This window comes from Paroedura picta, chromosome 1, assembly GCF_049243985.1.
Source record: "Paroedura picta isolate Pp20150507F chromosome 1, Ppicta_v3.0, whole genome shotgun sequence".
In the NCBI taxonomy this organism is placed as follows: domain Eukaryota; kingdom Metazoa; phylum Chordata; class Lepidosauria; order Squamata; family Gekkonidae; genus Paroedura; species Paroedura picta.
In genome coordinates, this window is record NC_135369.1 from 50,579,028 (window position 1) to 50,592,733 (window position 13,706).

The 13,706-nt window shown below is 42.1% G+C and overlaps 1 protein-coding gene across 5 annotated transcripts in view; it reads right to left on the reverse strand.

The window, feature by feature from the left end:
- Positions 1–13,706, reverse strand: part of MTA3 (metastasis associated 1 family member 3) — a 201,811-nt gene that overhangs the window by 88,785 nt on the left and 99,320 nt on the right. For all 5 annotated transcript variants that reach the window (XM_077337772.1, XM_077337807.1, XM_077337780.1 and 2 more), the window contains 5 exons: positions 6,736–6,924; positions 3,971–4,045; positions 3,113–3,171; positions 2,539–2,663; positions 1,045–1,193 (listed from right to left, as the gene is read on the reverse strand). In XM_077337772.1, the coding sequence (XP_077193887.1) occupies positions 1,045–1,193; positions 2,539–2,663; positions 3,113–3,171; positions 3,971–4,045; positions 6,736–6,924 (597 nt within the window). The remainder of the gene's footprint in view (positions 1–1,044; positions 1,194–2,538; positions 2,664–3,112; positions 3,172–3,970; positions 4,046–6,735; positions 6,925–13,706) is intronic.

Sequence of the window (13,706 nt, forward strand, 5' to 3'; positions counted from 1 at the left end):
TCCCCTTAATTTTCATGCCTCCACAAACAGAAACAAAACCGGAAGAACAATTCTGCTCAGTTTCAAAAGAGCCGTAAATGTATCTCTAACTCAACTGTAGCATCCAGAGGCATTAGGCTAGCTTCTGTTCAAAACAGAATACTGGATTAAACAGACCTGCAGTCTTGGCAAGTTAAACAACAACAACACTACCAATGAATATTTTTAAATTGTGTATCATCAATTTTGCCCTATGAATTCTTCCAGTTCTGTGAAACCACCTTAGGTCACTGACTGTAGTGTAAGAAGGAAAAGTTTTGTTTGACTAATACCAGAATATAAGTAACTTTTCAAGTACAATACATAAGGTACATAAGGGTGCAATCCTAGTAACATCTTCCAGGGAGGATTCCAGTGGGACCTGCTTGGGACTGCTCTCTAAGTCATGTAAGGATACTATGATGATCATTAACTAAAACAGTGGTTCTCAACCTTCCTAATGCCATGACCCTTCGATACAGTTCCTCATGTTGTGGTGACCCCCAGCCATAAAATTATGCAAGCGTTCTTTCACAGAAATTGAACTGAAACTGACCAATGGCATGAAGATCCATTGTCCAGGATCGTATATAAATTGTCCCCCCCCCCCCCGGGTTTCTCAGTTCAGTTCTGCCTCTTGTCCCACTAGGCCGATCTCGCCCTTCTCCGCTGCTCCAGACAGAAGAACACTCGATCTACCCCAAGAGGCTGTTTAGTGGATGGTGTACTCCCCGCCAAGTCGCTTGCCCTGCCGTGACCCCTGTGAAAGGGTCGTTTTACCCCCAAAGGGGTCCTGATGCCCCGTTTGAGAACCGCTGAACTAAAACAAGAGCAATATAACTTTTACAAGAGAAAAAGAAATAATGCAGAAAAAGAATCTGTGTGATAAAAAAAAATTGGCACCCTCACTATGAAAGCAATTAACTGTGCACAGTAATCATGAAATGATGCATAACATCAAAAAGGTACGACACAACTAATTTTATATATATTATATTATAATAATATCTGTATAAACAGTCCTACCTCTGTTGTTTGAGAAGAAAATTTGTCTTCATTTGTCAATGTTGGCATTTTTAGGCCCCCATATTTCTTCCAATAAATCCAACAAGTTGCACACAGTCTACATTGCATGTTAGGGGGACCCCAAGAATACCACTGATGCGACTGTGTCGCTAAAAGTAAAAGAAATGAAAATTCAGTTGACCTACACTACATTATATTAAAAGAAAAACAAGTATTCTTATTCATGTGTTCTTTATCTGAGCACCACTTGAACACACAAAACTGTCTTATACTACTTCAGATCCTTGGTCCATCAAAGTTAGCACTGTCTATTCAAGACTGGTAATGACTCTCCAAGGTCTCTGGCAGAGGTCTTTCACATTACCTACTTCCAGATTTTTTTAGCTAAAGAGGCTGGGGGATTGAACCTGGGACTTTCTGCAAAAGCAGATGCTTTATCACTGAGCTACAGCCCCACCCCCCCAACATCACTAAAAATAAGAGCAAATAAAAATAGAAATATCTCTATCTCCACAGCAGAAAAGATCCAGCCATTCAGGCTTTCGCAAAAGCCATCTCCTCACAACGGGACAAAATTCTGAGAGAGGGAAGATGACCTTGCGGCGGTCAACTCTCATCTCTTGCCAGAGAAAGAAATGGTCAGATGGAGGGGGCTAAAAGCCAGTTTAGCCCCCTGCCCCTCCAGTTTGGTTTAGTGGTTAGGAGTGCGGACTTCTAATCTGGCAAACCGGATTCAATTCTGCACTCCCCCACATGCAGCCAGCTGGTTAACCTTGGCCTTGCCATGGCGCTGATAAAGCTGTCCTGAGCGAGCAGTAATATCAGGGCTCTCTCAGCCTCACCCACCTCACGGGGGGTCTGTTAGGGGGAGAGGAAAGGGAAGGTGACTGTAAGCCTCTTTGAGACTCCAAGTAGAAAAAAACAGTATATAAGAATCAACTCTTCTACTTCTTCTTCTCCAAGCTCTCCAGCAGAGAGCAAAGTGATCAAAACTTTCTTTTTAAACTGGAATCATAGTACTCAAACAGAGGACAGTGGGGACAGTGGGAGAAGCCCCTCCCCTTGCAAATTTTGAGAACTTCTATCCACTAGAGCCTCTTGTGGCGCAGAGTGGTAAGGCAGCGATATGCTGTCTGAAGCTGTCTGCCCATGAGGTTGGGAGTTCAATCCCAGCAGCCAGCTCAAGGTTGACTCAGTCTTCCATCCTTCCGAGGTCGGTAAAATGAGTACCCAGCTTGCTGGGGGGTAAACGGTCATGACTGGGGAAGGCACTGGCAAACCACCCCGTATTGAGTCTGCCATGAAAACGCTAGAGGGCGTCACCCCAAGGGTCAGACATGACTCGGTGCTTGCACAGGGGATACCTTTACCTTTACCTATCCACTAGTAGAAGAGCTTCTACCCACTTCTGGAGATTGCCCACCCTGGACCAATGGGAAATGGGCACTCTCTGCTTACATGTGAAACGTAAGATGCAGAGATAGTCTGACTCACCATAGCAACTTTCACAAGCACGGCCCACTAATGAATTCTGAGCCTGATGAGGTGTTCCAACTGCTCCATTCATGGCACTTGGCTTCCCATTACTGCTGGATATTTGGCTAGGATTTGGCTTGTTGCTTGAAATAAAAATGACAATTGATCATGTATGTATTAGTTTTAAGTGACAAGGATCACCTATTAGGTTCTGTTTAACCTACTTACAAGAGACATCACTGTCAAAAACACTGCAAAATGCCAACATATATTCAGACAGTTAACATGGAAGTAAAAATGAAAATATTTTCAGTAATTACATTTTCTCAGAGACACGGAAGCTGCAACTACACTGGTGCTTAGGATGGCAGTATAAGAGAACTATGCCATAGAATATTAGCTCTTAGATAAAAAAAATTATTTGCATTATTATTGACTTATAACAATATATGAATTTTAACAGTACATTTTATCTGACTTAACAATATTTGAAGCATAACAGGTTTTATTAATGCTTGTGTGTTCAATAAGAGGATTTGTTGTCTACATATATTGCATTATTAATAAACATATTAATGCTTGAAATACTTACTAAGTTGGTATGTAAACTTGCTTCAATTTGCTCTCTGCTTCAGCAGCTTTTAGACGTTTCTAATAGAAAAGAGCAAATATAATATCTACAAATTTATATTAAGCTGCTAATTAATAATATATTTAATTAATAATAAATTTTAATTTCTTATGGGAGCCATCACCTAGGATTTATCTGACCATGTTTGGTTTACATACTGTCATGTTCATCTGATCCAAAAATAACAGCATCAGTGATACCTAGCTTATCTGAATCTTTACCAAGTCACACTCAAAGTTAAGAAGGAGTCTTTGAACATTCCAAATATGCAGCACTTTCTCTTTTCTCTACTTGGTCCTAAGGTACAAGAGAGGACACCCCACATCCTATCTGACCTTCACTAAAAGAATGCATACCATCAAGAACTATCTGAACAGACCAAGGAATATCAACAGAAAAGCTCAGGTTTACAGCAAAATACTGAATCTGCATGAATCCTATAAGTAAACCTGGAAAAGCATGGCAGATACAGAATGTTACAGTATTCTCTTTGGAAACACAACAGCAGCTTGGTAGTTGGTCTACTATTAAAGTAATCTACTGAAGAGTTTAACTCTGTTTAGGACTTCAATGTTATGGGATTGCCTTGACTTCAGTTACACAAGCTTTCTGTTACTACTCCAGTTGTGACTCCCCTGTGTGTGATTTCCACATGATCATCTCAGCTGGGTATACTCTAATTCTCACTCATGTGTGCCTCTGTGAAGGCATCTTGTAACGTTTGAAGGAAATTTAATTATATTTTAAATTAAATGTTATAATCTGAATTTCTAATTGTATCTGCCACACAATCTTTTTGAGAAAGTAACCAATACTTACCTGCTGTATGTATCTGTCTGTAGTTTTCCACATATAATAATACTCAATGATGCTAGTCAGAGACTTCCAAGGTAGCTGAAAAACACATTTTAACATTATTTTAAAAATAATATTCACATTGTATTAGTTAAAAATATGAGATAAGAAACGTTAAAAAACAAACAAACAAACATAAAAATAACCAGAACCAGAACATTACATAGTTCAACATCTGGATGGGCTACAAGTTTCTGCATTCCCTAATCCCCCCTATTCTTCAATTCTTGAAATTTTGAGAACTGCATCCCATTTTAGCATTAAATATGGGGGAGTCTTGAGCCTGCATTATCATTCTCACAATGCATAGCTCGCCCCGTACCATAATTTATAGGCAGGTTAGAACTTGGATTGTTGAGGTTAGAACTAAATATAGATAGTAGAAGCCCAAAGACATGATGCCAGCCTTGTCTCTGACGAAGGAGGAAGTATTCACATCACATCTGAGAAAAGAGATGATCGATGGTCATGTAAATTGACAGGACTGGATCCCATGGATTCCTTCTGCTAATGGTGACACTTTTCCCTGACACAAAACAGTTTTATGCATAGAGGAAAATCACTGATTTTCTTATTTCATTCCCAGCTTCATTTTCTGTTAATGGGACTACTAAAAGGACAATGCTTTTGCCTGAATGACAGCAATTACAGCAACAAAAGAAACTTTTCTCCTTTGCTATTTGTATAGCACTGAAATGCTAGAATAGGCAGGGCCATTAATAATTCATTTATTTATTCTATTTATATACCACTTTGCATAATATATCATTTATATGTCAAAATGAAATTAAAATTCTGAATTTTCTATTATGGAATTTGCTAAAAGAAAAATTGAATTAACACAACCAGTATGTATCACAGGAGACTCTGCTAGTTTCCCACCCAACAGGTGCTAGTAAGATAGAAAATAGACATCTAATTTACACTGGTGTGGGAGTAGGAGAACACCCCGTCCAGCTCTGCAGCTCTGCAAAGCTGACAGGGGTGTTTGGTGTCCCTGTAGGGACACATTAAGCTGGGGAAGGATTATGTACAGGGCTGGCCCAGCAGGGCTGTGGATGGTACCTCGGATGATGTCGGTGTCATGCACAATCAGGGATTAGACTCATTGCGCTGCCACTGCAAGTGCAGCCTTTCCGCCCCGTGCATAATCAGTCATTGTGAAACACATAAGAGCATATTTAGCATCTGTATAATAATTTTTCATTTCCCACTATACTGTCAGCTTTTTGTCACTGCTTAACATCACCCAGTTATGTGTACTAGCCTTCCTTTGAACAGCTTCACAAGGCACATGACTGGCCAGCTAAGAGACAATTCAACTGCTTGGGCTTGCCCATAAAAAGTATAGGAATTTCAAGTTAGGCAGCTTTCTTTTATATTAGTATAAAATAAAACTGGAGGAAATTACCCTCTGAGTGCTCTGTTAAGGTGTAAAAGTAATACCACAATGATTAATCCTATTTAACTGATATTTCCTAGCATTAAGACAAGACAATGTTGTTATGAATCACATGTTTAAAATATGCCAGCAGCAACACACTACATATTAATCCTATTTCCTGAGAAGCAGGCTTTCTGTTTTCAGTTATTACTTAGTGCAGCAGTACAATTAATTCAAATGAACGAAGAAATCAGAGGGCATGTTTAGCAAGCCAGCATGGTCTCAAAAACTGTATCTTCAAGATATCATGACCTGATCTATAATTACAATAATTATTCTGGCTTCTAGTCACTGCTATACGATCTCTTAGACAGCTAAAATTCACTTGTGCCACATTAGCGGCATATTTTTCTACAATTAAAGTTCTCAGAACTGATCTGTAGGGTCATTCTCAGATAAAACAGTGCAAATTTATAAGTTCAGCAATATCAATTCTAGACCACTTCAGACAGTGTTTGAATGATTTAAACTGTAATATTAGCTAGTAATGAAAAAAGGTAGAATTTTTTTTCCAGCAACTTATATTTCAAATTTATATTTCATGGTTACAGGTTTTTATGTAGATCTCTTTTTCTCTTAGAAAGGTTTGCTGTGAACTCTGTTTTAAGCTCATTAAGACAAGTAGAATCTGGTTTTCTTCCTACAGTAATAGCAACATCTATTGATGTGCCAAAATAATGGGAAGATGGATAGAGCATCATGAATATGTACATTGCTTTGTGGATTTAAGGTCTGATACCATTTAAGTCAATGTGTATAATTATCAGCATGGCCGTATCTATGGATAACTGGATAACAGGGCTGAGGCAGGCCTATGGTGCTCTGCTACACACACACATACACAATTAAAATGAGAGCACTTACCTCTCTGGACTCCAGTTTCTACCATGTGTGACAAGCCACAGTCAGCAAGGATTTGTATGGTCAGGGTCCCACCCCACTCCCTCAATGGCCATTTTGGGAAGGGGGGGTGGGTCAACAACCATATTTGGTTTTATCACCCAATAATTGTTGTTTTTTTTAAATAGAAAATATGTAACTAACTCCAATCAGCGAAACTGTTCCAGGGCCATTGCAAAACTGTTCCAGGGCCAGTGCTAAACATACCTAGGATTCAACCTAAGAACTTTTATATGCAAGGAATAGGTTTTGCCACTAAGCAATGGTCCCTTCCCTATGTAATTTACCTGTCTCAAAATATTTTTAAACTTAAAAAAAAATAATATGAAAAACAAATTGTTGTAATAAGTACTGGGGAAAGAAAATAATGCTATGCTTCACTTACAAAGTCTTGCCGTATGTCATTGAAGTCTTTGCCATATTTCTCCAGGGCTTCTTCGAACAAGCTAGCCTCTGAAGCAGACCATTCTTCCATTTCATCTCTACATAGAACAGGGCCTCCCAGTGGAACCAGTACACTAATGGCACTGCTCAGATCATAGTTGTGCTTGTGCAATGTATCCATTGCATGAAACTGGAAAAAAGTTTAAAAAGAAAAAAGCCATCTTAGTTGAAGAGGCATCACTAGGGAAAAGTAACAAACAATTATGTACTGTATACCCTGTTTGCAATAAATAAGGGTGGCCAGCCTTTTATCATCTTACTCGACCTTCATTTTTTGGCTGTTTGCAGCTTCCCTGTCAAACCTGATGTACCACACAGTTTGATAGTACATGGCTGCCCTCTATATCAGCTAAATATGAATGTAGGCTAAATGAGCAAAACTGGGAGCCAGTGAAATCACCACGTGGGTCCCCTCAAACATAGTACTCTTGAATCAAAAGGAAACTGTTTAAAGTTAATGCTTTAAAAAAAATAGTGCTGGCATGCCGCATATCACATAATCCTAAGTATTTTCTTAATACTTAGGAATATGTGATGTGCGGCATGCCAGCAAACTAAGTCATTTTAAAAAAATGCCAGAACTAACATGCCAGCTCTAGCTATTTTTGCCAATTAACACCAGAGTGTCAATATGAAGGCGAAACTGTCCTTTAAGTCAGAAAAAAATGGATTAGTAAAAGTTTTAACAATGCCCAGAAAAGAACCAAGAAGGTGGAAGAGAATGAATAAGCACATAGAAAGATAATTAAACCTCTTATGGCTCTTCTGGCATCTCATTATCAGGCGCACTGTCCATTAACTATAATTAAAGTTAATTGATCATCATTAACATGAATGAAACTGCCATTGCTCAAGTACTAAATGTATCTGCTGAAATATCCAATGTGCACTTTCAAGAATAAATATTTTCTTGTTGAGGAAAGCAAAACCCCATTTCCCTTAGGAGGCCATAAATCAGGCTCCACACCTATGGGTGACTAGCCTAGCCATGCAATCTTCCCAGTTTGTTTTAGCAGCACCCTCTCCCCCCCTGCCAAGCTTTACCTAGTTTTTTCTTTAATTTAGAAGTTTATTTATTTATTTATATACCACCCTCCCCAGGGGCTCAGGGCGGTTTACATAATAACATAAGAACAATACATGGAAGTTGTTGCATGAAAACAGCTCTCTGTAGTTACTGAGGGAATCTGCCTTTTTCAGAGCTTCTTACCATTTGTTCATTCTTCACAAGTCCTTTGTTTTTATCCTGACTGCTACTTCGTAATCTCATATGTAAATATCTCAACAGCACCGCGGACTAAATAAAGCGGTAAGGGGTTCTGGGGCGGGTTGTGTCTGGGATGAGGAAGGGTCTGGATTGGACCCTTCCTCCGGACAGACAATCGGAGGGACCAATCAGCAGGCGCTTCGCGCCTGCCGATTGGTCCCTCCCATTCCAAGCCCCAAGCAACTGTGAGCTGCGCGCAGCGCGGCTCGCAGTTGCTCCTTTGCCGGCGGCCTGACACGGCGAGAGGCGCTTTGCGCCTCTTGCCGCATCAGGCTGCCGCCCGAGAGAGCCGCCGCTGTCAGACCGCCGACCTGTGAGTATCTAGCGCCCGCCTCAGCTTCAGCCGCGCCACAACAAGCCACTTCCGCCTCCTGAGTTGCCGCCGGATGCGCCACCGCCACGGGACATCGCCCCCTCGGCCCGCCCAGCCACCTTGGCCCACCGGAGGACGCCTCGGGACCGCCGCCGCCAGCAACACGCTTCAGGAGCCCCCAGCGGCGGTGCCGCCGCCCTCCACCACGGCCTGCCAGCCTACCGCACTCCAGGTAGCCCGCAAGCCCCCGGCCTCACAGCACAAACCCGGCCTTGCAAAGCCAGCCCGCAGAGCCTTGCCGCCCTCATGGCGTGCCCTCCTAACACCCACTGCATTTTGACTGCAGTGGGCTTTTTTACTAGTATCTATATAATCTCAATAAATTTCAACTGTTTCTTACAATACATTACAATGACTTGAAAACATTTAACTTTCACGAATTATCTTTTACTGATAATATTTTCAGATGGTCACATATACACAGAATCTTGGTTTTAAAAAATCATGATTGGAAAATATTTTAAAGCTATTCACATTCTTACAAACTGAAACTTAGTTCCACTAAAAAACAAATCCCAAATTCTGGGATTTTGCTAGCTAGCACCTTGCCATAGCCATTACAATATTTATTTGAAACATTTATTAGCTGCCTTTCTACATTACGGGTATCAAGTTGGCATACAACATAAACAGCAACAAAAAAATAAAACACCCACAATATAACCACTAATTTAAAATAAATGATTTAATAACTGCCAGTAGGCAGAAGAACTGAAACTAATTAAATGCTGCCTTGAATAAAGCTATCTTTATCTGTCCCCTAAAGGCTGAAAATAAGGGGGAGAGTAGGCATACTTTCTTGTGAGGTATTTCCATAATTATGGAGATGTCATAGGAATCCATTGAAATTTACAATACCATTGTTAGCATTTTTTCTATTGTCAGATATCCCTGATTAATCCCCAAACTCCTCAAATCTACGGATCGCTACCCATTTGTGATGGTCCATGTGGGAACGAATGACATGTCCCTGAATACCATCGCTCCTATTAAAAAAGACTATCAAGATCTGGGGAGGAAGCTCAAGCAAATGGGGGCACAAGTGGTATTCTCTTCAATCTTGCCTGTCAAGGGAAGAGGAATGTGTCGGGAGAGGAAGATAATGGAGGTGAATCACTGGCTGCGTAGTTGGTGCCGGCAGGAGAGATTTGGTTTCTGGGACCATGGGATAGGCTTTCTTGAGGAAGGCCTACTAGCACCTGATGGACTGCATTTATCGAAACTGGGGAAGAATGTGTTTGGCAGGAACCTGGGGAGATTCATCAGGAGAGCTTTAAACTAAAGCCACTAGGGGACGGAGACGATCAACATAGGGAGTGTATGGAAGGAAAACTATCGGAGGCAGCCCAACCGGCAAGGCCAGCTCATAGGGAACCAAAAGTAAAAGGATTCAGATGTCTTTATACTAACGCCCGAAGCATGGACAATAAAAAGGAAGAGCTGGAACTTCTCATGCTGATGGAAAGGTATGATCTAGTAGGCATCACAGAAACTTGGTGGAATGATTCTCATGACTGGAATGTAATGGTGGATGGATATGAACTGTTCAGAAAAAACAGAATAGATCGAAGAGGTGGAGGAGTGGCACTGTATGTGAAGAAAGGGCTTACCTGTCAGGAAATTCTAGTGAAGGAGAGCATATCTACAGTGGAAAGCATCTGGGTGAAAATAAGCGAGGGGAAAACAAACAGTGTGGTGGTTGGTGTCTGCTACCGACCGCCTGACCAACGAGAGGATGTGGATGCTGAACTTTGTGAGCAGCTTGAGAAAATATCCAAACGGCAGGACCTTGTCATCATGGGTGACTTCAATTTCCCAGATATGTGCTGGGAAACAAACTCTGCGAAGCGTCCTCAGTCATGCAAGTTTCTGACCTGCCTGGCTGACAATTTCATTTATCAAATGGTAGATGAACCCACAAGAGGTTCAGCAATACTGGACTTAATACTGACCAACAGGCAAGAGTTGGTGGATGAGGTGAAGGAGGTGGGGAACCTAGGGGGAAGTGGCCATGTCCTCATAGAATTCCTTTTGAGATGGGGAGCCAAGGAAGCTTGTAGCCAGACGCGGATGTTGGATTTTCGTAGGGCAAACTTTAATAAACTCAGAGACATGATGAGTGTCATACCATGGACGAGAATGCTGGAAGGGAAGGGAGCATGTGAAGGGTGGGCGCTACTCAAACAAGAGCTATTGCATGCTCAATCAATGACTATTCCAGAAATACGAAAACACTGCAGGAGCTCTAAGAAGCCTATTTGGATGAACAGAGAACTTCAAGAGGAACTAAGAAAGAAAAGGAAAATGTTCAGGAAATGGAGGGAAGGACAGAGCTCTAAAGAAGAGTACCTACAGGTTACTAGGCACTGTAGATCAATCATCAGAAAGGCCAAAGCTGAGAGTGAGCTAAGATTGGCCAGGGAAGCCCATTGTAACAAGAAAAGATTTTTCAGTTACGTGAGGAGCAAACGTAAAGTAAAGGAGGCAATAGACCCGCTGTTGGGTGCGGATGGACAAACTCTAACGAAAGATGCAGAGAAAGCAGAAAGGCTTAGTGCCTATTTTACATCTGTTTTTTCCCACAGGTCAAAGTGTTTAGGCACATCTAGAGCTGGCTGTAGCCAAAGGATAGTGTCTGGGTGGCAGGTTAACATGGATAGAGAGGTGGTCGAGAGGCATTTAGCTGCACTGGATGAGTTCAAATCCCCTGGTCCAGATGAAATGCACCCGAGAGTACTCAAAGAACTTTCCAGAGACCTTGCACAGCCCTTGTCCATCATCTTCGGAACCTCTTTAAGGACTGGAGATGTCCCGGAGGACTGGAAAAGAGCAAACGTTATTCCGATCTTCAAAAAAGGGAGGAAGGATGACCCGGGAAACTACAGACCAGTGAGTCTGACCTCTGTTGTGGGGAAGATAATGGAGCAGATATTAAAGGGAGCGATCTGCAAACATCTGGAGGACAATTTGGTGATCCAAGGAAGTCAGCATGGATTTGTCTTCAACAGGTCCTGCCAGACCAACCTAGTTTCCTTTTTTGACCAAGTAACAGGTTTGCTGGATCGGGGAAATGCCCATTGGCACTTACCGTGAAGGGTACTTCTCCCTGGGTTCTAGGACTCCATCCTTGATGGGTGGTTCTCACCGCTGGTGCTAGGGAGGCAGGCCTTAAATTTACTTCCTCTTCCTGTCTCCCTGGTAGAACCGCCCTCATCTTCAGTTGTGATCCTTCCAAAGCTCAGAGAAACAATACTCCAAACTACCGTAACCATAACTCTCTGTAATAATTTTTCTTTTCTTTCTTTCTTTTTTTATAATAAGAACATGAAATAGTGGAAGAGGAAGCAGAAAAAACAGTTCCGAACAACTAAATTCCAATATTCCCCCCTTTTCCTGTCCCATAATGACTATAACTGGACTAAATTTCAGACGATGCCCAGGGAGGGCTGGATGGAGTCCTAGAACCCAGGGAGAAGTACCCTTCACGGTAAGTGCCAATGGGCATTCTCCCCTGGTTCTAGGACTCCATCCTTGATGGGATATGCAAGAGCTTACTTTGTCCCGGGCGGGATCGTGTCGTCTGAATCTAAGCCTTGTAAAAGAACACTTCTGCCAAAGGCAGCCTCCGCTGCACTGTAATCACTAAGCTTATATGGCTAAATTTCTGTCCTCAGTTTTTTAAACTTAAACTGTCCGATGCATCTTGACTATCTTTGTATAGCCTCCTAATCTGCTTTATGCCAATAAACGTATTGTATTGTATTGAATACTAAGCTTATAGTGCCTAATAAAGGTGGAAATTGAAGACCAGGTAGCCGCCTTGCAGATCTGTTCTACAGAGGCAGAATTTATCATGGCAGCATTTGTTGCAGCCCCCCTAACTGAATGCGCTGTAATGCCAGAGGGCACAGACCTACCCAATGAACTGTATGTTTCAGCAATACAATCCCTGAGACACGTTCCAATAGCCACAGTAGACATCCTTTCCCCTTTATTAGGCGGAGAAATGCTTATGAACATTGACTCTGATCTCCTAAATGGCTCTGTACGTATAAGGAATGCCTTGAGGGCCCTTCGTACATCTAATCTATGCCACAAAACTTCTTTAGGCTGTTTAGGGTCAGGAAAGAATGTAGGCAAATTGATTTCCCGCATCCTGTGGAATCTAGATTCCACCTTGGGCCTAAATATAGGATCTGTCCACAAAACCACCTTATCTTTGTAGAACACCCAAAGATCTTTCCTAATGGATAAAGCTCCTAATTCTGAAATTCGTCTAGCAAACGTTACTGCAACTAAGAAAATAACCTTGAGTCGCAAATGTCTCAATGAAATATCCTGTAAAGGTTCAAAAGGTTGTCTCAGCAACGCTGATAGTACCACACTCAGGCTCCAAGTTGGGAAACGATGCACGGCTGGGGGAGAAACTACCGTGGCTCCCCTCAGAAACCTAGTAACGTGAGGATGCTTGGCTAAGGGAAACCCTTGAACCTTTGGAATAACTGTCGCCAAGGCTGCCACCTGTCTACGTAATGTGGATGGTTTCAAACCCTTATCCAATCCTTGTAAAAATTCCAAGATGACCCATAACCCAGTCTTTAAAGGGTCCTTTTTTTTTTTTTTTTTTTTTTTTGTCTGCACCACCTGACAAATACCTTCCAAGAATAATTATATATCCTAACAGTAGAAGGTTTTCTGGCCGCCAGTATGGTGCTAGTCACCTTTTCACTAAGGCTGCATTTTAGCAGAGCTGACCGTTCAGTCTCCGCGCGGTCAGCTGTAGCCAGCCTGGCTCGTAACGCCAAACTGGCCCCTGTGTCAAGAGATCTGGTATTACCGGCAATGACAGGTGTTTCCCCACCGCTAGACGCAGGATTGTTGCGAACCATGGTCTGCGTGGCCAATAAGGAGCCACCAGGATTACCTGTGCCCCTTGCTGTCTGACCTTTCTGAGTACCTTGGGAATGATTGGGACTGGAGGAAATGCATATAACAGACCCTGCGGCCATTGAGCCGTCAGGGCATCTATCTGTTCTGCTCTGAGTTGAGCAAACCTGGTGAAAAAACGAGGTAAGAGCGCATTCTCCTGACTGGCAAATAGATCTACCACTGGATTGCCAAAGTGATCCACAATCATTTTGAATACACCCCAATTCAAGGACCATTCTGCTTCAGAAATCTCCTGTCTACTGAGCCAGTCGGCCTGTACATTCAGGATCCCTTTGATATGTTCTGCTCTCAGGGACAGAAGAGTCTTCTCTGCCCATTGTAA